Below are 24852 nucleotides of genomic sequence, written 5' to 3'. Positions count from 1 at the left end.
TCCAAGCGCAACGGGCCCATCTGTACTCCTAAGCTACATTAACTATACAGGGCTTGCCCCACTCTCCCTAGCTCTCTCCATTCACAGTTCCTGTGCCCGCCACGAAGCGCCTGCGAAGTCCAGTATTAAACAGCTCCATCGGCTGCTCTCTGCCCACGGCTGCTCCGCCATTACTGGCCAGCAGCAAACTGCCCACCTCCAACCCCGCAGGAAGGTACTAATACCGCCGAACGCGAGCTATCTACACGCCGTTACTGTGGGCCCTCCACCACCCCCTCTGCGGGGGTCCCGACCTGCTGCCACCATCTACCCTATCAAGTTTGGAGTCCTTCCACCACAGTGATGCCCAAAAGGGCGCGAGGTGCGGGCAAGGTAGGCGCCATGGATAAGTTCACCAAGGCAGCACCCAGGACGGACCAGGCGTCTTCCTCTGCAGCACAAGAAGATAGGGAGGTTTTACCGGACCCCCCACAACCAGACTTAACGGCCATGATGGAGTCTATGGCCAAAATCTTCGCAGCTTTCCATGAAAAGCTACATGATATCAACGCTAATGTAGCCTCTTTAAGAGCTAAACTCACTCAACATGGAGCCAAGATCACTGAAGCGGAGCAAAGAATAGGAGCCAATGAGGACAACGTCCACACGCTACAAAACACAGTCAATTAGCTCGTCCGTGACATGAAGCAGGTCAAGGCTAAGTGTGACGACCTTGAATCAACATTCGCATAGTGGGGGGTTCCCGAATCTGCGCTAAAAGGTTGCATGGAATCTGCGGTTGAACAGCTCCTCAAAGACCTCCTTGACAACCCCGAGCTCTCACCATTTTTCACAGTAGAAAGAGCACATCGCTCACTGGCACCCTGGCCCAAACCAGGAGACTTCCCCAGGCCAATTATTGCAAAACTGTTGTTACAAGGACAGAGACCACATACTCCGACTGGCCAGAGAGAAAGGGGAACTAAGGCTGGACTCACAAATCACCAGGATCTTCCCTGACTTTTCTGTGGGAGTACAGATGGAGAGATCCCAATTCGGAGGTGTGAAAAAAATTGAGTGCGCAATGCTCTTCCCTGCTTGCCTAAAATTCACTCATCTCAACAAACTCTATTTTTTCACAGTCCCTGACGAGGCAGTCAAGTTCATCGGTGGATCCTCCAGTCGAACCTATGGATGACAATTGATACCAGGGCCCCGAGCCCCCACTGTAGTCCCCATCAGCTGTGGCCAACCTACGAACTGCCCCCCCGATGCGCCGCCTCCCTCCATCCCACGTCGGTCCCAATACTACCCAAACATTAGCGTATCAAGATCACAGCTTCTTGGAGGGGACGCGCCCTTAATCCGCCCGGCTATAACACCACACACTGGGCCCGAACTCCGGTTGGCGGGCCTTACTGTCATACACTGGCCCAAGGCAGTAGCACCCTAGATCTCGCTATGCTAGATCATGTGTATCCTTTCTTCGTAACCTGAGTTTCATCAGCCGTTCTAAAGATTAATGATGTTGCATCATAAAGTGTATTGGTAAATGTGGGTCGGACGGCAGCCCCCACTGCAGCTGCAATGCCCTTTAAGGCGAAGTGTTCATGTTCAAGCCCCGGTTGGGCTACTGTTCAGGCGCTGCCGAATTGGAGATGGCACGCTGTTGTTTGTTCTGGGGGGGGGTGGCATCACACTGCCAGTTTGTACCGGGGGGTGAGGGAGTGGGGCGGGATAGCGAGGTAATGTTTGACAAAAAATGGCAGAGGGGATGTGACAGGGTTTACAGAGAGGCGCATTTTCGCCACCGCAACGCACATAACGATGGTCAGAGACAGATTCTACACCTGGGATGTCCCGTAAACTGTCCGCATGGCTATTAGAATAGTGACATGGAATGTTCAGGGACTGACAAACTATACTAAGTCTCGTAGGATCACAGCATATGCACAAAGACATGGGGTCAAGGTACTTCTGTTGCAAGAAACACACGCTATGAAACGCCTATCATGAAACCTAGCACAAACCTGGGGCCCCAACAGATACTATACCCAATACTCCACTCAAGCCAGGGGAGTTCTTACTCTCATCCATAAATCGATAAAGTTCACACTCCACACATCCCACATCGACACAAGAGGTAGATACGTAATTCTCCACTGCTCTCTAGCTAATGAAGAATGCTTGCTTGTGAATTCATACGCCCCCAACATCGATTCCCCCGAATTTATAGACGCAATGACCGCCATCCTTATGAGATACGTGGAAGTCCCCATCGTAAGGGGAGGAGACATGAATCTTATACTCGACAACGTCCTAGATATAACGACCACCTCCCGCAGGCCACAACTCGAGCTGCCGAGCGACTTCTCGCACACATGAGTTCCCTAAATCTACACGATGTGTGGAGAACGCTCAACCCCCATGATCGAGACTATACTTTCTATTCCACGGTACACGACAGCTCTTCAAGAATAGATTTGTTCCTTCTGTCCGGGAACCGGGTGGGCAGGGTTTCTGATGTCCGGATCCTGGCACGCACAATATCTGACCATTCCCCGGTGCTCCTGCAGATCCAACTGGGTTCTACACTGGCGGCCCGACCCGCCTGGCGATTTAAATCTGGCGCTCTTTCCGACATCGTCTTTAAAGCTGAGATCCTAGCGGACCTAAACGCGTTCTTTGAAATAAACAAAACGCCCGACACACCTGAGGGGACCCACTGGGAGGCATTTAAGGTATACATCAGAGGGATGTGCATTTCGAGGGAGGCGGGGGTCCTCAAAGCCATAAGGCATGCCTTAAACAACTCCGAAACAAAGCTCAAAACCCTAGAAACGGAGTATGTTTCCGCACCAACTCCAGCAACCCTAGCAAAAATTAGAACAGAACTGGAATTATTTGAGTCTCACTCCCTAAGCGAGGTGCGTTACTATGCTCGCCCTGTGGCGGCCCGCACATACGGCGAGGGAGACAGGCCTGGAAGAACCCTGGCCAAACTGGTGCGTGCGGAGGGAGGCAGGACCCGGATTGATAGCATTATTGATGAAAAGGGCTTGAGACATTGATCGGTGTTAGGCAGAAACCTGTGCAGTTCCCTTTGGGAACACTGCAAAAGATTTAGGAATACAGGTGTTAGCAGTAAACCCACTTGGTAGCAGTCTGTACCACCCAGATTTACCTGGTAGCTGTGGCTGAGCAGTCAGACTTCTCTCAAGAAGAGTTAGGCAGTATGCAAAGTATACACAATAGGCACTCAGATACAACAATACAAGCAAACACTGACCAGGGCTTTGGTATCAAAGTATATAATTATTTATTTAAAAACACACTGTTTGAAACACTCCAGCACTCTTATCGTAAAACACTCTAAACACAGTTACTATTATAATATATGCAACCCTTATTCATTATCAGATAAGTATTCGTCAACACCACTTATTTTCATACAGAGGTGAGCGCTTAACTATAGATGGCACTCCAATAAGTTCATGAAGAAGGGAGGGAAAAAGACAAAATATGGGAAGGTACACCACTCTAAGCTTTAGGAACACTATTAGCAAGGCAGAAGAGAAAAAGTCACTTGTGAGCCAAAGTCCATAGGTTGGACCCACTCTTGGAGAGAGCAGAGCACAAATGCGCCCAAGATCACACAGTTACACTAGGCTTAGAAAGTCTTGCAGAGAGTTCGAAAAGAGTTTAGAGAGGCTCAGAAAAGTTTAGCCAGGGTGTCCCAGGCTAACCCAGGTTCGAAAGCCAGGGGCTAAATCTACCCCGTACAGTCGGTGGCAAGGGAAGCCGGGCGGGACACGGTACCTTAAGTGGGAAGGATCCTCCAGCGGTGGCAGTTGTTCCTGGCATCGGGTGCAAGTCTTGTCGTCCAGGGGAAGAGAAGATCTCGACTTGGAGGAAAGATGAAGGTCGTTGCACTGCCAGGGAAGAAACCAGCCGCGGAGTTTTCCAGTTAAAGGCATTACCCTTTAATTCGCGTTCGTGGTAAAACGTGGTATCCCGGTTGCCGGGGTGCTTGGCACAGGCAAGGCGGCCACGAGATACGTCGGGAAGGCGAAAAGACGGTGAAACTGGTTATCCCCACCAGTCAAAGGAAGAACACTCTCCGGCGGGAGATCTCCTCTGTCGTTGGGAAAAGTGGTGAGACGGTCCAGCAGGGCTCCACCGGTGGTGTCGTCGTGGCAGGTCGGCTCAGCTTCTCCCTTGTCGGATTCTTAGGTCCTGTGGCAACTTCTGAAGTTCCAGTCCCCAAAGCCCTGCTTTTATGCAGAAAATCCCCATTCACTCAGCCTAGCCGGCCGGCTCACCACTTGGGCCAATGAGGACGGAGTGCGACTTGAGTTGCCTAGGCAACTCAGTCCAGGGTGCCTAAATCCCCCTCCACCCCTCCTAAGTACCCCAGACAGAGTGGCACCACTTTGGAGGGCTTCTGTGGAGAAGCCCGCCAAAAAGTGGAACAAAGGGCTCGACTTCGGTTGGAGTCACAGAAGAGAACACAAACGCCATTTTAGAACCGAGTTTTGGCAAAAAATACCAACCGGAGAATTAATTTTAATTAAATAAACCGGAGGTATGTTCGAGGCTATTGTAATTAAATAAATAAAGATAGTAGCCTCGAACAATGGGAAAATCCCATAGAGAAATATTCGCGGTTGAATATAAAAAGTAGTTTCCACTGCCACCAGCCAAAACTCGATCAGGGAGGACGGAGACGTGCCCCCTCGACTAACAGACCCCGGGGCAATCAAATTGCCCCAGCCAGTACGTCCACAATATGATGGTTTGTACTGGTTCTGTTCAGAATTTAAGACTAGTAAAGTCAATGGTGACTTTACAGACCCTGGGAGACAGTAGTCAGTCCCAGGGTATGGAGTCTATACTGGGGAGTCACTGACACCCCTGTGTTACTGCACTGAGGGTGCTGTGTAACACACATCACAAAAACACATGAAGCCCTATGGAGTAAAAGACCCCATAGCCCATTAAACACATCTAGAGTCAAAGAAACACACTCAAATCATGTCCAAGAGTGAGGGTAAAAGAGTCTCACTCTTGACAGGAGAAAAAAAATAAACCCCAAAAATCCAGCAAAGCTGCTGGGGGACTCACTAGGTTAGGAAATTCAGCCTAAACAGAGAATTCTCCCTAACAATCGGACCAAGCCATCATTGACACCTTCGCTACCTTCTACACCAACCTTTATGGCCCCCAGTGGGAAAACACAATGCAAGACCTGGATAATCTGCTAGAACGCATCCCTATGACCCTCATCTCCCAGAACACCAAGAAGCAACTCGACGCTCTGTTCACGTTAGATGAGATAGTCCAGGTGATTTCAGACCTTCCTAAGAATAAAGCCCCGGGCCCCGATGGGCTCACATCCGAGTTCTACCAGGAACATGTGGCCTACAGGACACGCCGGAAATCATCTCTCTGTATGCGGACGACGTACTCCTATGCGTCAGAAACCCCTCCACATACCTAGACCCGATCATCCGAGACATAACCAAAATAGGGACGTACTCCGGTTTCACCAGCAACTATTCTAAGTCAGAAATGTTCTCTCTCACTAAAGCAACCCAGCAACCGGCATGTGAGTTCCCCCTACACTGGTCCCTGGATGGCATTAGGTACCTCGGTGTGCAAGTGTCGCTAACCAGGGCTTCCTTACTGACAAACAACTACGAGACAACGGCACAGCTCATCGAATCCAAGATGCTTAAATGGCGCAATCTTCCGCTGTCCCTCGCGGGTAGACTGTCCCTAATAAAAATGATAGCGGTCCCCAAGCTCCTCTATATCTTTGCCAATGTGCCGGTATGGCCCGGAAAGCAATACTTCGAGAGGCTCCACACGGCGTGTGCCCAATTTCTCTGGCACTCTAGAGCGGTCTGCAAGAAGTGGCAGCATATGACTTTACCCTATGAAAACGGGGGTTTCGCAGCCCCAGACCTATCACTATTCTGGAACGCGGTATAGGCCCAACACGCTACTCACTGGTATGCACACCTGAATCCGCCCTCTCACGTCAAATTAGAGAAACTGGCAGGTGATGGAACTAACATCATGACCTTACTATTACACCGCACATTCTAGACAGACGCCCCTGCAGACCCTGTGGCCACCACCATCAGAGCATGGAACAGTATCCTGCATTCTAAACAAGAGCACTGCCCATACTATAAATGGCTTCCTATATGTCAATTTCCGGGGCTCACTCCCACATACAGCCAGCACTGGGAAAACCTGGGTTACCGGGCTCTAACTGACCTATACCCTGATGCCACATTTATCACCCCGCAAACATGGCGGCCCGAACATTCCAACTCCGCGCTTGAGCTACTTCAATACTGTAGATTGAGAGCGGCGGTGCGGGTAATGTGGCCCAGGTACCCAGAGGAACCCCCAGACTCACCTGAACGCCAATACATAGCGAACTCCACAGGGGGCAGGGGCATAATATCCTCTCTGTATTAAATGCAGCTGGCAAAACTGGAGATTGTAGCCCCAAACCACGGGAAGCATGGGCCAGGGAGCTGGAGACGGAAATTACTGATGAAATATGGAGCAAAATGTGTGCACATACGCGTAAAGTCTCCCTTAGTGCCAGATTCCGTTGCATACAATACAAACTCCTTAACAGGCTTTATTACACACCGCACAGAGTGGCAAAATTCTCACATACCCCGACTCACATGTGCCCGAAGTGTGGGTCTGGAGAGGCAGATCATGTGCACGTGTTTTGGTCCTGTGCTGCACTGGGGGTGTTTTGGATGGCAGTGACAAAAGCGCTCTCGGAGATAATTGGGTCCCCAGTAGACTTGGACCCATTAGCCTTGCTGTTCGGAATTTGGGCTGGGGAAAACGAAAGAAAAATGTCAAAATTTCTAAATGTAAGTGCGATTGTCGCCAAAAGATGTATATTGCAGTGTTAAAAGCGCTGCACCCCCCACCCCCCACCCACCCTCGAGATGTGGCTGAAGGCCCTCACTTGGGTACAAATGTGTGAAGAATAATATATCGGATCCCTGCCCATGCCATCCCACCCCAAAAATGTGTGGACGGAATTCTGCAGCTATCTGAACAATAGAGACGGGGTTGAGTGGCGCTCCACCCCCCCCCCCCCCCAGCGGGCCCGCCTAACTCACCATAGGAACTGAGTAGGTCGCGACCCTCCCTTGGACTGTCAACCCCCCCCCCAATCTGCAATGCCTGAAATAGCTAAGATTTACTGCCGATATGTGATACTGTGATGTTAGCTAATATCTGTGCATTGTGCACTGTACCTGTCTTAACTCTCTGCCAATAAGTACAAGTTTTTTTAAAAAAAAGAAAAATAGAGGGGACAATATCTGGATGCATAATGACGCATCCTTGTGGCATATGGGGCTGCAAATGGCAATGAAACTTTATGCTGGAAAAGTTGGATCAGTAAGGGCATGCTTAAAATGTGTGATGTGTGGCAAAATGATCACATGATTCCCTTCGATCAATTGAGAGTATCCTTCGGGATTGGTGGTAGGGAACGGGAACGTTATAGGACTTTGAAAGCTCTTTTGATAGAAAGGGCAGGAATGTTGAATGAAGTTATGAAAGAGCGACCCTCAGTGTGTGAGATTATTCGCTCTACCCTGTGTGCTGTGTCCACGTACATGAAGCTAATGCCAATGGAAAAGTCAGCAGTGGAGGCATGGGATAAGCTTTGCCAGGCTTGGATGGCGTATCTTGACATAGATATTCCTATAAAGGAATGGGAATATCTGCTTCACATAGGGGTGCAAGCAAGAATTGATCTGGGGCTACGATGCATTAGGCAAAGGATCCTTTACAGATTATATTGGACACCATCTAGAATGGCCAGGTTGGGACTTTTGGAGGCGGATACCTGTTGGGGTTGTGGATGTGGCGGAGTTACTTTAATGCATATGCTGTGGGTATGCTCAAGAGTATCTAGCTTTTGGTCTCACGTAGTAAATAGATTGGACATTGTGGTGGAGGAGCTACTTCCACATACTTTCTCTTCGACTATTTTATTCTCAGAGGAAGGGGAGATAAAGCCAGAATAAGAACGGACTGGATTAATAGTGTTTTGGTAATGGTGGCAAAGCAAACTACGAGTCTGGAAGTCAAGAAAGAAAACCAAATGTGGATGAATGGTTATTGGATGTTCAAACCTTATCAAACTATGAAAAAAGTTATGCTGTTAAAACAAGGAAGAGAGGGTTATTATTCTCGACTTTGGGGGCTTTTTAATTTATTGTACAGTTAAGTCATGTACCATGTGTATCATCGTCTGTTTACATTAATTAGGGGATAGTTTAATAGATATATGGAGTTGTCTGTTGTGCCTATCAAGGTTATCCTGTATTGATTGTTGTACGTCAAAGATCTATAAATTGGTTGTAAAATAGTACTTTGTGATTGCTATTAGTTTTTCTGTTTCATGCATTTAAGAATAGTACTGTATGATTATTGGTAGAGTTATGAATTTTACAATCTGGATGTAATGTTACGATATTGAGGTTGTGTTGCTGTTCTGTTCTTTGTATGTTCATCTAAAACTACAAATAAAGTGGATAAAAAAAATAAAAATAACACACACCTATGAACTGTGGTCCTAAATCCAAACTCCAAATCCTAGTTGTACATCACTTGTCAACTTTTAGCCACGAGATCATTAACCAGACTCACGGCCTGAACCACAAGTCCCAGAGGCTCCGCACGCGACGTTGATCACATCACCGCGTACAATCCACCCGAGATAAATAGAACGGAGCTCGGAATAGACAGGTTTATCCTGTTAGAGTGAGAACCGAGACTTTGACAAATCTGTAAGTACATCTCGGCACTATATGGAAAGGCTATTGACCTTATGTCATAATATAGATAGCAGCACTCAGACCTGTATCCCTCATTACTACACTCTACAGGTGTTGGACACATTGGTTCCCTATGGAATAGCAAGCGATACAAACTTTACTCATTTTACAAATGTAAGGAAGAACCATTAATGCAATAGAGACATCCTCAATTACAGACCACCTGTTCATTGACACACTACCATTTACGTGTGAGTACATTAAACATTATTCTCTTAATAATTGACCATTAAGTAGATTGTGACACAATACTATTCTCTACAAGCAGAATTTACTGTATAGACTCGGCATCAAGTCAGCGTTTACAATAGACATACAGACACTAGATGAGTACACCAATATCTGAGCTCCACCAAATTTTAAATCATCTTCACTTATAGTTACTAAACAGCACCATACAGTTGAAAGCTATTAGGAATATAACCGTCTAACTGAACAGCAATAGATGAAGTATAATGCACAGATATCTTATTGTAAGATGATAAATGATAAATTATTAAAATAAATAGTAGATTTTGACACAGTTCTATATATCTCTCTAAATATTTCTCACAGAACTGAACAATACTGAACTGAATGAATCTGAAAACATGCAAGGCAACAAATCTAGCTCCTGATGAAGAGAGACAACTCCCGAAACGTGTTGAGCTCATCTTTTGATCTTTTTCTTTTCTTTATTTGAACCTATGTTTTGAAATTTTGTATGAATGTATTCCGCTGTGACTTGATTTATGTACTTATTAATAAAAAAACTGACCAAGTTCAGTTGTACTAGTGAAAAAAAGCGGACTAATTTCTATTCAATCTATGTTGCAATATTCACTGTATGAATTAACTCCCTAAGATTGACTGAGGCTATCCACAGTCCCAAAGGTGTGCATGGAACAGGAGTGTCCTGGAATTTTGGACACTTGTCTATTTCATAGAAAGTGCCACAATAGCAGAGTTTGCAGAACTTCACTACCAAAACGTGCATCAGCCCTGCGGGCAACATTGTAAGGAAAGCAATGATATCAACAGTAAGACGGACAAGTGACCACAGTAAACACCCTCAGCACCTCAATAGTAAAACAGATGTGAACAACACTCTCCACTATACCAGCTTCAACCCACAAAACTTAAAAAACATCCTTCCATTGAGTCCACTACTATGACCAAGAAGAATCATCTCAGATGATATCCAATATGGCAAAGCTGTTGAACAAACTGAAAAATTTAGAAGAAGAGGTTTTCCAGATACAGTTCTACATGATTCAATAAGTAAAAGTGCCTCACAAGACAGCGTAACACTGCAGAAGGAAAAAGAAAAACCTGAAGCTCCTTCGTTGACACATCTCACCAAATTTTCAAAACAAAAGTATGCAGATAAATCGGGTGCTTAAAAAAGAACTTCAAGATCACCAGACTCGATCCACATTTGTGCAAACGTTTTCTGAAAGCCCCATTAATTACATACACCAGAGGACAGAACATTAAAGACAATTTAGTGAAAGCAGAAAGAACTCACAATCGCAAACCACTCTTCTTGAACAAACAGAAAAATTGAACCTATCCTTGTTTCAACTGCTGCCATTGCGGCAATGTTCAAAAAGGGGACCAAATTAGACATCCACAAACAGGACAGAAAATTAAATTTCACCATTCTGCCACATGCAATACCACATTCGTAATTTATGGATTGATTTACCCTTGTGGTACATTCTATGTTGGTCAAACCACTAGGAAAATCAAAGAAAGAATATCTGAGCACAAATCAAACATCAGAACAAAAAATCCCAAATCACCAGTGTTCAGACACTTTGAATTGAACAAACATACAATAGCACAACTTAGGTTTGTCATTCTAGAGCCCATTATTAAACTCCCACAAGGAGGCAACCTTCCTGAATTCATCACACGCATAGAAATGTTCTGGATCCACGAACTGGATGATTTACTGGAACCCCTAGGAATGAATGAAGAATACTCCTTGGCATCATTCTTGTAAAGATAGATCATAGTACACACCAAGCAAAACACCTTCCAATCTCCCATTGACCAAATTTTCTAATCTTTTCCAAGCCTTTCTTATACTGGGTAGATTCACACTCTCTAAAAAAGTCCAGTCATAGATGGAGTTCATTGAAATGATTTATGAATGATCTAGAGGTATTTTGATGAAAATGTCTGCTTACTATGGTCCTAAGCCACAGGACATCAATATATGCAGATGATACCATGATGTCAACATTTGTAATCATCTGAATACTACTCATCACAAATATAGTATGTGTGCATATACTGTGTAAAATATACAGTGTAACAAGAGTTAAAAACTCATGGATTGGATTAAGTAGAAAACTACTACAGTGATTGAAGCAAGGTTCACCTACATAACTGGTTGTACTTCATTATAATTGATGTTTATGCACTAACGTTTGGTAGAATTGAACTTGATATACTTCACCTCCTCAGAATTAAGTTGAAAAATTATGCTATTAGGTATAGTAATTGCAGAATTTGTTAGATTTGTGAAATTTTATAGAACTGTCTGATGTAAGCCCATAATAAGTAGTCACAGAGATGTGAAATAATGATGTTAAAAACTGTGTGTAACAGTCTGTTTTAAAATTAGAAAATTGAGTCATTGACCTGTGTATTAACTATGCAGAATTAGAAATTAGAGAGAAAACCAATCCTTTTGTTTACGTGAAACTCACCATGACTCTAATTATGAGACACATAATTTTCATTTTGCTTAACATGGTTTTGACATCGATTACACCGACAAGTTTTAGAACTGACAAATTATTATTATAACATTATTTACTTTACATAGCACTCCAGATCCTAGTTGTAGTTGTACATCACTTGTCAACTTTCACTTTTAGACGCAAGATTATTAACCCAACTCACAGCCTGAACCACAAGTCCCTCGGAAGCTCGAAATAGACAGGTTTATCCTGTTCGAGTGAGAACCGAGACTTTGACAAATCTGTAAGTACATCTCGGCACTGTATGGAAAGGCTACTGACCTTATGCCAGAACATAGATGGCAGCTTTCTGACCTGTATCCCTCATTACTACTCTCTACAGGTGTTGGACACATTGGTTCCCCATGTAATAACAAGCGATACAACAACGTTTCTAGTTTTACAAATGCAAAGAAGGACCATTAATACAATGGAGACATCCTCAATTACAGACCACCTGTTCATTGACACACTACCAGTTACGTGTGAGCATATTAAACACTATTATTTTCTCTTAATAATTGACCATTGAAGTACATTGTGACACAATACTATTTTTATTAGGTTCTTCTACAAGCAGAATTTACCATATAGCCTCAGCATCACGTCAGCGTTTACGATAAATATACAGACACTAGGTCAGTACACCAATATCTGAGCTCTACCGAATTTTAAATCATCTGCACTTCTAGTTACTAAACAGCATTCGCGTGACCATTCATTTCATCTTAGGGTCACCTTGGGATACTATACAGTTGAAAGCTATTAGTCACATAGCCGTCTAACTGAACAACAATAGGTGAAGTATAATGCACAGATATCTTATTTTAAGATGATAAATTATAAATTATGAAAACATTAATAGATTTTGACACATTTCTACATATAAATCTCTAAATATTTATCACAGAACTGAACAATACTGAACTGAATGAATCTGAAAAAACATGCAAGGCAACAAATCTAACTCCTGATGAAGGGATACAAGTCCCGGAACGCGTTGAGCTCATCTTTTGATCTTTTTCTTTATTTGAACCTATATTTTGAAATTGTGTATGAATGTATTCCGTGGTGAATTGATGAATTGATTTATGTACTTAATAATAAAACGGATCAAGTTCAGTTGTACTAGTGAAAAAAAGCTGACTAATTTCTATTCAATCTATGTTGAAATATTAAACGCATGATTTAACTCCCTAAGATATTGACTGAGGATATCCACAGTACCAAAGCTGTGCATGGGATTGGAGTGTCCTAGAATTTTGGACACTTGTTTATTTCATAGCTTATTGTGCCTTTTTAAGCCAGAGTCACGTTGTTTCTCCTGTGCACCCTACATTTTTAATACCTACCTTTATGATCTTACAAAGATTTTTTTTTCTAAGTTGCATATGTTCTAAATTAGGTGTGTAGGTCATACCCCTGTCCACTGTAGCACTTTCTGCCCGCCTCTGTGTTCCTAACTCCTTAGTAAGTGTATAAGATGAGGAATATGTGGGAGAAAAGCAGTCCATAGAAGCAGACATTCCTTACCGTAATGTTCTTTCTATGGATTCTTCTCCTGCAGAAACCTCATCGCCCCTCCCGATCCATCCTCGCTCAGAAAGTTCTTACGGATTGGCGCATCTAAGCAAAGGGACTCCTTGGGGTTTTCACCTTTTTGCAATGTTTCCCATTGTCAAGTTTTTACAGGCTGGTTAGCCTGGTCTCCCATCGTTTTCCTCTGCAGCGTTCAAGCACGAAGAAAAAAGGGGGCACTGAGGTATGGGTCGTAGTGACGTGATATATATATGACACCCAACGTCGCCTCCGAATCCGACGATCGAGCACCGAGCAAGATCGATTGACAGGTAAGTCGAGGTCCACTACGCCCCATGTCGAAAGGTTTCTGAGCAGCAGAGCCGGATGAGGATATCTATCAGATGAGCAATCTGTGGGAGAAGAATCCATAGAAAGAACATTACGGTAAGTAATTTCTCCTTTGGCAGCTTCCTAGCTCGCCGACCTCTCCTTCTGGATGTTGCTCTCCATGTCCTTCATTACTGTTGAGCTTAAGTAGCTGGAACTGCCCCAGCGTAACATCAGTTTGATTGACAAAAGCTGGTCGACCTACTTTCATGCTTGATGGTAGCGTTCTTGGGTTCTTCTTCGTCCCACTACCTATCCTAGTGAGACTGTCTGACGCATAACAGTAACATAGTCTCATACTTTTCCATAGGTAAGGAAGGGTTGGGTGTTGGGTTTACCCTGTGGGGTCGGGAAATAATGGGTCTATGTCCCAGATACACGTTGTTTTTCCCAGAAGGAGAGTTCCTCCCCATGAGATCCTACCACGTTACCTTCCCTAGGGGGACTATTGAATAGCGCCCTCATGTCCCTAGCTTCATGGAAAGTGTCTCCCCTCTGGGGAGAAGTGACGCCATCTGAAGGATCGTCACACTTGCCATTAATGTCCTCTTAACTTGGGCAAGGTTGTGTTGCATATTCATTAGGAGAAGTTGGTAGCACCCTGCATGATGTGGAAGCTGAATAAAATGTCAGTTGTTCAAGGTGAAGAGAGAAAATGTGGATCTATGGTTGTTGGTTCATGAGTTGACTCTTAATTAGTGCATTCTACTCCTATCTCAGTTTGTCTATGGTTGTGTTTATAATTTGCCTTGATGATCCATCTTAGCCCCTTATCACTTTCTTTAAATAATTGTGAAAATAAAGGAAATACAAATATGATTGCCAGAAAGCAAACATTTCTTAGCATAACTTTGGCCTTTCATTTATTTCAGAGCAGATATGAAGAAATGCCAGAGCCTAAATTTATGTATGGGAGCCATTACTCTTCACCAGGCTATGTCCTATTCTATCTTGTGAGAGTTGGTAAGATGTTTTTTTATTAGCGAGCAAAAGTATTTTTCCAGCTCACCGGCATAAACACATGTAAATGTACACTCAAGTCAGGGAATTCTGTGAACATGAAACTAACACATCTATCCATTTAAATTGGATTATATTTGTATTTGTGTGTTCATCACTTGCACATAAAATAATATGGTATTTGTTCTTTTAAATTGGCAAATAGGGAAAAGGTAAAGTCTCCTTTCATGTTATTTTTTTGAACATTGCATATACCTTTAGTTGTGAATGAAATGGAGACCCCAATACCGAAAACTCTTACTGGGATCTCAGAACAGTATTTAGTCATCTCAAATCATTCAAAAATTGAGTAATGTTTTGTCAGTAAAAATTACCAATTATTCAGTGAAGAAAGCAGATCACGGGGTGGTGGTACCCAGTATTTTCGGCATACGTTTATTTTTATTTTTTATTTTTATTGTGTACAGTTACAAAATAACTTTTCACAAACAATAAAGAAAACATATTTCAACCAAGAAAAGAAACAGAAAAACACAAACCATTTCTTCATACAATTAGATCAAATGATGATTAATACATTTTTCAAATCCTTAAAACATTAAAAGAAGGAAAAAACGTTTACAAATCATTAATGTCGACAGTTTTAACTCTTTCCTGGGACCCAACTTTAATCGCACTTTAGACCCTCGGAGCCTTCCAAAATGGGAATTCATGAATATTGCCATAAACCAGGATGGAGGTTCATCCTTTTTACCAAAGCTTACAGTTCTAACTCATTGTTCTCCAGCATCTGAAACACTGCTATAGTTTTCTGCTGGGATTGACCGTCTATCAATGTTTCCCATAAGTGGTCATGGGCCCAATATGTTGACTCTTAGACAAATCTGCTGAAGAACTGATGTCTGGCCCCTCTAGTTCCTTTGCAATCCATCATCAGATGTTTGCTGGATTTATTTTCTGGTTTAGAACATATTTGGCTCGGATTTACAGCCAGATCCCCCATTCCTCTTCTTGCTAAGATTTCCCCCATGTGTAGGATGTTTAATCTCAGTCTGAGGAATTTATTCCCCAATCTCCAGTGTGGAAACTTAATTAGATATTTGCTAAGAAAGCCCATCTTTCTTTCTGATGTTTGGAGCAGATTAGGATTGGGCCCTGATCTTATTTTCCTAATAGTCTGGATCAAATCCATTTCCTCCCATTTTTTTCTAGCCTTTGTTGGATTTGCCTCCAGCAGTTTGTTCTCTATATCCGCACTCAATATCTGCTCTTTCACCAGTGAGTTCAACTTGCCTAGGTATTGTGATTTGCCCGCCTCCAGATATTTTCTCATGTCTGTGTATAGTGGGTGATCTTGGGCTGTGGTACTACGATGTTGCAATACCATCAGTTTCCACTCTGCTTGACATTTTAAGGATCTAAGGCCCAGTTCGAATCTGAGGTTATCCATAGACGGACTCATTGGGAGACCCAAAGCATGCTTCCATAGCAGGCCTTCCCATTTTTGCCAAGATGTTTTCCATAACTGCAGCTTGGCTTTGAGTCCATATAACAAGACAGGGATTACCTTGGCCTGATAGAACTTAATTACCGGGATGACTGAGAATTTCCCATATTTCCACAGAATTCTTTTCATCTGTGCTGCGAGTGGTTTTTATACATTTGTCAGAGCAGTACTTTTTTTTTCTTTGCCCACTAAATGTGTTGGTGTTTGTGGCTAAGGAAGTATGGGTTGGGAGGTGGGAGGGAGAGCAGGGGTGGTTTAAGGGAAGGTGCTGGGGGCATTTTCCCACACATTTTGTGGTTTCAAAAAAACAGTATAAAATTAGCACTGTGATGAATATATTTGCAGTAAAAACACATAGAACTCTGCTGTTAAAGTGTGTTTCAGAACACAAGCAAGTGGCATGAGATTCAGCATTTCGCCATATGTTTGACATATTTTATTGTGAGCAGTCCTTTTTGTTTGGGCCAAATACATATTTCCCATGTCCTTTGCACATGTAACTGCAACAGGACAATAAAACCTGGTGTGCTCTTCAGGTTGAACCATGTCTTCAGAAGTGTCTTCAGTAGAAGTGCAATACTGCGGCTTGCCCATGACGGTAGAGCCAACCTTTGGAGATGGTACGATGGAACCTGCGCCAGGGTTGTCTCTGGCTGTGAAGGTGGACAATGGAGGCATCTGACGTTGGCTTGGGATGTGCCACTGCAGACAAGTGAGGACACTTTGCAACTTCCCCCCATGTGAGAGGCGTATTTTTTTTTCTCGGATGCACCTGACTTTAAGTGCCATGTGTGAGGTGATGGCCTGGAGCCTGTTGATGCCCTGGTCTGTGGGGCAAAGGAGAGGCCCCCCACATCAAACTCGCCTCTACATATTTTGTTTAAAGCTCCTCCTTCGTTGGTGCCTGCTTGGCTGCTAGGCCGCCTGGTGACTCTTTCATGCACTGCGCAGCTCCCCACTCTTGCTACTTGGCACTCTATCTCCCCTATCTATACTAACTGCTATTCTATCACTTATCCTGCCTCTCCCACGAAGTCTGGAAGAAAAAAGCTTAAGCAATCCCTCCTGGCCTCTAATCCAGGCATAATAATTGCCGACACCTACTTCAAAGCTACTTCCATGCAGACTATTACTGCCATCCTCGTTTCTGTCCCCATACCCGGACCAATGGATTCTCCGCCTGGTCTCCACTCTCTCCTCTTCACCCATTAATGGTGGCACTAGATGGGGGAAAAGTACTCTTGGCATACTTCTCACCCCCCCCCCAGGTTCATCATTACTGTCTATTACAATGGCACTATCATGGCCCAATGTTCTTAACCTACTCTCCTCCTCCTTGACTGGTGCCTGCCCTCTCTCATCAACTTCCTACCTTCTCCTGCTACTCCTCCTTCCTCCTCTCCACCTCCACTGATAAGAGTACCACGCCCCTGTACCCCTCCCCTGAAAACTTTCAAACGTGGTCATCAACTTCACTTAGCTACTCTGAATGCTTGTTCTGCAGTCAAACACACCTCTGGCATATGTCTGCTTCTTGAACACTTTGATCTCGACGTCCTCGCTCTCACCAAAACGTGGTTCAGTACCAGCCCTGTCACTGCTCTTGACACTTTACTTCCTGTGGGCTACAAATTCCTCCCTAAACCCAGGCTCCACCGGTATGGAGGTGGATGGGCCCTCATCTTCCTGAGTGGGTCCCTCAGGGTCATAGCTACGCAAGTCTACCCTTGTTTGACTGCCTCGTCTGTAGGCTCTCAGCCTCTTCTACATCCTCACTCACCCACGCTACCATCTACAGGCCCCCCGGCCCGGCCCTATCTCTCTTTGTCTCTGAATGGTCTGACCTCACTGCCTCCCTCTTTTTTATTAACATGCATTTTATTGGCATTTTGTCAATTACATCACAAACGCCCCTCCTTCTACCCTCCCCGCACCCCTCCATTCCCAGCCCGCCCCATCCCAACATCGACCCAGCAAAGAAACTCTGATAATCCTTTCCACCACATCCCCTTGAACCTTCTGTAACCACCCCAGTATTCAAAATCACTAATGGCATCCGCTCACTAAGGTAGCCCCATTCCCTTTATTTTACTTTAGATTAGTTACAAGGCGCTACCAAAGGCCCTGGAGGCATACAGCGCCGATGAAGCTGAAAGGGGTAAAGTGTTTAAATAATGGAACAAGCTAAGCCTAGCCCAGGAATTGTTTAAAGAGATATGTTTTAAGCTATTTCTTGAAACACTCCAGAGAAGGGCAGTTTCTTATCTCAAAAGGCAGAGCATTCCACTTCCCAACCCCATACCTCCCCTCCACCCTTCTTCCCATCCTGCCCCCGGATTTTCATCCCGAACCCTATCCTCTTTGTTTTCTGTGGGCATCCGAGACCTCAGAGGAAAGTTCCTCTTTGTTAATAAATGCCTACTCGTAAAAAAGCCCAACAACTTCAGTCTCTGAGGGCACCAGGCCGTTCATGCATCCTTTTGAAGGAAGGGCCAAATGACGTTGCATTCCATCAGGAATTTCTGGTGGTCCCCCTGAATAGAGTAGGTCAACCACTCGAGAGCAACGTAGTTCCATACCTTTCCAACCAATTCGTGCTCCGAAGAGGTGCATTTCGGCTTCCATTTCTTTACCACCAGCAACATTACTGGCACCATCAGAATTACGTATGCCTTTTTTGGCTTTGGTATGATATGACATTTTATTATCACACAAGTGTTTCAGAGCGTGACGAGGGAAGTGAGGGGAACAAGGGAGGACAAAAAGAACAATCTTACTAGGCCCAATGACATTGAGAACGTGCAAGTGCAGAGGAAAAGGGAATGGGGAAAGTGCAAGGGAGAGGGGAGAAGGGGAAATGCTGAGCAAAACATAAAACAACAAAAAATGGCAGCCAGCAATGCGGCAAGTGCAAGGTTGAAGCGCAGACAAGGGGTGTCTGATAAGTGCAGGTAAGGAGACTGTAGGGTTACAGATACAGACCCAGGTGCAAGGGTTGCCAGGAGGCAGTGCAAGTGTGTGTGGCTGGGTGGGCAGGGAACTTGGCCTGAAAAATCAGCGGGTAGCCAGGTGCCAAAGCAGACAGATCAGCAGGGGAGAGGAAGAGCGAAGGTAGAGGCAAAGACGAAGGTCTTGAGGTGCTTCCAGAACCGAAGATGTTTCTCCTTAAGTTTCAGTGAGGCAGGGAGGCTGTTTCAGAGGGAGGCCCCAGCCGAGGAAGGGGGATCTACCCCCAACTCGTTGTATGGAGAATCGACTGACCCTGAGCGAGTTTGAGGCGGAGCAAAGAGCGCGAGTAGGAAGGTATTTACAGAAGGAAAGTTGAAGGTATTGTGGACCCAGGCCCCAGAAAACCTTGTGGGCAGTGCAAAGGGTCTTGAATTTAATCCTTGCATCCACCGGGAGCCAATGAAGAGATTTCAGGGCTGTAGAGATACGATCCCAGGGCTTGAGGCCAAGGGCATGTCCTGTTCTGGATGAGTTGCAGAGGGCGTAGAGTAGAAGCAGGCAGATTTAGAAACAGGCTGTTGCAGTAGTCCACCCTAGAGAGAACAAGATCTCTAGAGACAGGAAGAGGGCCAAGAGAAGCCGGCCAGAGAGTGCCGGAGAAAAGGGGTATCCGTCTTACTCGCATTAAGGCAGAGATCATTGCCAGTGCACCACTCCTGGATAGTGGACAAACAGTCAGAGATGAGAGAAGGAGAGGAGGTGGCCGAGGGAAACCTGAAAAACGAGCTGAGTGTCATCCGCATAGCACTGAAAGTTGGAGCATAAAGCAGCAATGTGGTTTACAAGGGGTGCCAGGTATTGGTTGAAAAGCCAGGAAGAGAGGGTAGACCCCTGGAGAACACGAGTGAGATAGAGAAGAGGAAGGACCTGAGTTGGACTTGGGATGGTCGATCGGAGAGGAATGAGGTCAGCCAGGTCAGGGCTTGATCGGTGATACCCAGGTTATAACGGAGCCGGTTCAGCAGGATGCTATGGTTGACCGTGTCAAAGGCAGAGGAGTGAAGAGATAAGGGAAGGGATAAGGGAGAGGTTTGTGGAATTCTACGAGGCTCTGTATTCCTCTCAGGGTCCAGCCCCTCATTTACAGGGAGGGTTTCTGGAGAATCTACCCCTTCCGCAGGTTTCTAGGGAAGTGGCAGAGGAGTTGGGCCATCCTATTACGGAGGACGAGGTAAGAGCAATCAATGTTGCTCTTCCCTGGAATAAGGCTCCTGGCCCCGATGGCTACCCGCCTCCTTTTATAAAACATTCTCCCATATTTTGGTCCCACATCTGACACGGCTATTTAATTCGTTTTGCGTCGAAGGTGGAATTACCCAGACGATGGAGGAGGCTAAGATCACCCTTATTCACAAGGCTGGGAAGGATCCGGAGGACTGTACCTCTTATCGCCCTATTGCCCTTATTAATACGGAGGCAAAAATCTTTACAAAGATTCTGGCTAGGCGGCTAGAAAAGCATCTTCCCTCTCTGATCCACCAAGATCAGTCGGGTTTTGTAGTGGGACGGCAAACAGCTGACAATATTAGGAGGGTGGCCCATCTAGTTGAGAAGTCCCATAAGACGGACACCCCGGCGATCCTCTTGGCGCTTGACGCCGAGAAGGCGTTCGACCGGGTGGAGTGGTCATTTCTATTTCAGGTAATGGAGAAGATGGGGCTCGGGGAGGGTTTTATTAACCTGGTAGCCGCCAATTATAAAAATCCCACATCACTGATCAATGGGGAGGTGTCCAGACCTTTTAGGCTCCAGAGGGGGACGAAACAGGGGTGTCCCCTCTCCCCTTTACTCTATGCCATTTATTTAGAACCCCTCCTGTTGGCAATTCGCCAGTCGGCGGAAATCAATGGGATCCCATTCGGTGGGAGAGCAACATAAAGTAGCGGCCTTCGCCGATGACATGCTGCTTACACTAACCAACCCGAGGGAATCCCTCCCAGCATGCATAGCATTATTAACCTCCTTTGGCGAAGTATCAGGTCTGCGGATTAACTTTCAGAAATCGGAACTGATGAATCTTTCCCTGGGGGGGCGAGGGAGGTCAGGGAAATATCCCCATTCAAGTGGAGCCCCTCTGGGTTGCGGTACCTGGGAGTAAGGATCACCCCCTCATTAGCTGGTTGGTATGGAGCAAACTATGAGCCGATTCTTTTAGCAATTCAGAAAGATTTACGGAGGTGGGGTGCCCTTCCTATCTCATGGCTGGGTAGGGGGGCGGTCGTCAGGTTTGTGATACTACCCCGGGTGCTCTACCTTTTCCAGGCCATCCCGTTGAGGGTTCCGGAGAGCTTCTTTAAGAGGCTGGATAGGTTGATCAGGGGCTTTGTCTGGGGGGGGGAGGAGATTGCGAGTATCCAGGCAGCTGCTCACAGCCTCTAGAGAAAGAGGGGGCCTGGCCTTCCTTGATTTCCGCGCTATCACGACGCGACACAGCTCAGGATAATCAAAGAATGGTTTTCGAAAGATTACCTGAAGCATTGGGTGAGGATGGACAGGGCGGTGGCTCGGCATCGTTTGGGGGAGGTTCTCTGGCTCCCGCGACGGCTGCGACCCTCACATATCTATTTGAGCGATATCACGAGAAGTGTAGCTGATAGCTAGGATCGGGCTGCAGTGAGATGGGGGACTACGACTTTTCCTTCGCCGTTTATCCCTATCTTCCAGAACGGGGACTTCACTCCAGGGATGGGAGAGGGGAGCGTTTTTGGATTGGGAGGAGGGGGGATGTAGGACCTTGAGGGACATGTTCATTGGGGAGAGAGTGAAAACATTTGAGGAATGTAAAAAAGAATTTGGTTTGAGGGAAAGGGAGCGGCTTCGGTATTTTCAAATCAGGCACTGGGTGATGTCTCCGGCCATAAGGCGAGCGGCGACTAGAGATCTAACCCACTTTGAAAGGTTCTTAACAACCCATGAGGGCACAAAGGGGCTTATCTCAGACTTATACAAACAACTAGAGAGAGGTAGTCCGTGCACTAGTTGGGCCTACATGGCAGATTGGGAGAGGCATTCAGGGGTTTGAATGGAGCAGGCTGATTGGGAGAGACTGTGGGCTCGGATCCCCAAACTTGCGAAGGCTATCCAGGTTCGGGAGGTTTGGTACAAATGCATGGTGGGGTGGCATTATACTCCCGCCCGACTTCATGCAATGAACCCTGCCGTCTCGGGGGAGTGCTGGAGGGGGTGTGGGGAGAGAGGCACGGCCGCACATTTCTGGTGGGATTGCCCCATCATTCAACCCTTCTGGGACGTACTTAAGCGGGCTACCGCTCAGGCTTTGGGAGGGGGCGCCCTTTGGAACCCACGAGAGATCTTGCTGGGGAGGAGTGGGCTGGGGGACGGAGTGGGGGTGGAAGCGGCAGGATGCCGCCGCAGCAAAGCATCAGTGATATTCACCTTGGCGGCCTTGACCCTCATCGCGCAAAGGTGGAAGGGGCCCTTGATCCCGACGGAGCAGGACTGGCTGAGGAAAATGTGGGATATTGTGTCGTTGGAGTGGGCCTCTTATGCTGCGGATAACAAATTGGAGTCTTTCTACGCAGACTGGGGGGAGACCCTGGAGTACTTAAAAGGAGACTTCAGAGAACAATGGTGCCCGAAGAGACTTAAACTACTGGACATATAAGGTTAGGAGTATGGTTGGGGGAGGCGGCCGCAGGAGGTGGCCCTTTGGTGCTGTACCACGGGGGGGGGGGTGGGAGGAGTAGGGTATTAGTTTTATGTTGATGTTGCCGTTAGTGTTGACTCGCACTTGCTGTTTTCTCCCTTTTTTTGGATTCTGTTTTAACGCAATAATGAATAAAAAGAGGTTTAAAAAAAAAAGGTAGAAGAGAGAGTAGGATGAGGACATATGGGATGTTAGAGTCTAGGTTGGAGAGCAGGTCTTCATGGATGTCCAGGAGAGCAGTTTCATGCTTCTGGCAGCTCGGAAGCCAGACTGATGGTCATGGCGACAACCAACAGATTCGGTGTGGAAATTAAGCTGGGAGATGGCCAGCTTTCCCAGGAGTTTACCTAGGAAAGGAGTGATGGAGATCGGGTGATAGTTAGCAGGGCATGATGGGTTGGCTGTGTTTTTCTTTTTTAGTAGAGGATGCACACGAGAGTGATTCAGAGGGGAGGGGAAGGCTCTAGAGGCAAAGGAGTGGTTGCAGAAGTCGACAGGAACAATGCTGTCAATGTGGTCCTTGATGGTTTTGGACGAACAGGGAAGAACCCGTTTTGACGAGACTTTCATAGATCAGACTTGTCTGGAGATCTCATCAGGGGAGAACAGAGGAACGGAAGAGCAAGAGGGGGGTTGCTGAGGGAGGGCCAGAGGTAGCGGATAGAGAAGGGGGAGGAGGAGGAGGAGAGGACAAGAGGGTGGACAGGATGTCCTGGGTGTTTTAGATGAAATGAGAGGCAAGGGTTGTGCAAAGGGCCTGGGAGGCGACAGGGAGGTTGAGACTGCTGCAGGGTTGGCCAGCTCCTTGCAGATTTTAGAGAGTTAGATGCGGCAGAGACGCAGGCTTGGATGTGGGCTCTCCTCTTAGTTTGGACAAGGATCCGGTATTGCCTTTGGGGCAGGCCAGTTTGTCAGAGGATGTACAAGAAGCCTGCCATTTCCTCTCAGCTACCCTACACACGCGTTTAAGGGTAGCTCGGTCAGAGTCGCACCAGGAGTTGCACTTGGCTTTGGGCTTCAAGCGGATCCTCATGACAGGGGCAAGAACATCAAGGGTATCGGAGATAGAGAAGTAGAGCATGGAAAGGGCTGCGTCAGGATGTGAGACAGCCAGAGAAAGAGGAGGGTGAGGGAACGTGCCGGCGATAGCCTCAACTGACACATGCTTCAATAGTCGGATGACCGAGAAGGTAGGTGGCAGTGTTGGAGTTGGCTTGGCCTGAGGGGTAGAGAGGGAGAGATGGGAGGAAAAGAGGGAGTGATAACTCCAGGAGAGAGGAGTGGTCAGAGGGTGGAGAGGGGGAGCTCAGAGGAGATCAGAACATCCAGTGTGTGCCCTGCAGAGTAGGGCCAGAGGGGAGAATAGAAAGAGAAAGAGAATCACAGAGGTCACGAAAGAGTCCAGAGGGAGCATCCAGATGGATGTTGGTCACCAAGAAGGAGGAGTTAAGTGGTTGAGGCCAGGAGAGAGAAAGAGAGGTCCGCCCACTCGGAGAGGAAGGAGGTGATCTGGCAGGTAGATTCCCCAGGACATCGCCCATTTCCAAAATGGCCTCCCCCACATTACCTGTGATCTGGGAGCCAAAGATCGTGTTTAATGCTGTGCAGACCATACCCCAGAAGAACTGTACAACCAAGCATTCCCACCATATATGTTTCCAGGATCTCAACCCCCCACATCCACTCCAGCGCAGACGTATGTGGGTAGTACCTGTGCAATTTTCCAGGCGTGAGGTGCCATTGGATCATTACTTTAACCCACACTCCTGAACCTGGATGGCCCTTGTAAGTATGAGTATGCTTGCCCAGTGCTGAACCCACTGCCCCTCTTCCACCTGGTGACCCACTGCGACCTCCCACTGGGTCATATATACCCATTCCAGGGAGTGTGGGCCCTCAGCTACAATTTTGTGTAGCGCTCCCTCTAGATGTTTGTTACCTGTATCAGTTGTAACATATTGCTCGAAAAGAGTGAAGTCCCTAGTGGCCACGGATCTAATCCATGTATTCGAGAGCCAATATCTCATTTGTGAATATCGGTATCCCTCTCCCTCCCCTAGCTCGAAATTCTGCTTGCATTGTTCAAAGGATTTAGGGCCTCATTACACGGTAGGCGGAGAACCATGGCGCTATTAGCACCATGGTTCATGCCGGTAAAATACCGGCAACGCCTAGGTGGAAAGGGGAATTACCGCC

At 46.3% G+C, this 24852-nt stretch overlaps 1 protein-coding gene across 2 annotated transcripts in view; it reads left to right on the top strand.

Moving 5' to 3' along the window:
• Window positions 1-24852, top strand: part of NSMAF (neutral sphingomyelinase activation associated factor) — a 2198666-nt gene that overhangs the window by 1049602 nt on the left and 1124212 nt on the right. For both annotated transcript variants that reach the window (XM_069621092.1, XM_069621093.1), the window contains one exon: window positions 14386-14476. In XM_069621092.1, the coding sequence (XP_069477193.1) occupies window positions 14386-14476 (91 nt within the window). The remainder of the gene's footprint in view (window positions 1-14385; window positions 14477-24852) is intronic.

Source organism: Ambystoma mexicanum, chromosome 5q, assembly GCF_040938575.1.
Source record: "Ambystoma mexicanum isolate Mex_15411 chromosome 5q, UKY_AmexF1_1, whole genome shotgun sequence".
In the NCBI taxonomy this organism is placed as follows: domain Eukaryota; kingdom Metazoa; phylum Chordata; class Amphibia; order Caudata; family Ambystomatidae; genus Ambystoma; species Ambystoma mexicanum.
Note: the sequence above shows the minus strand (reverse complement) of the source record. Positions and strands in the feature narration are given on the sequence as shown.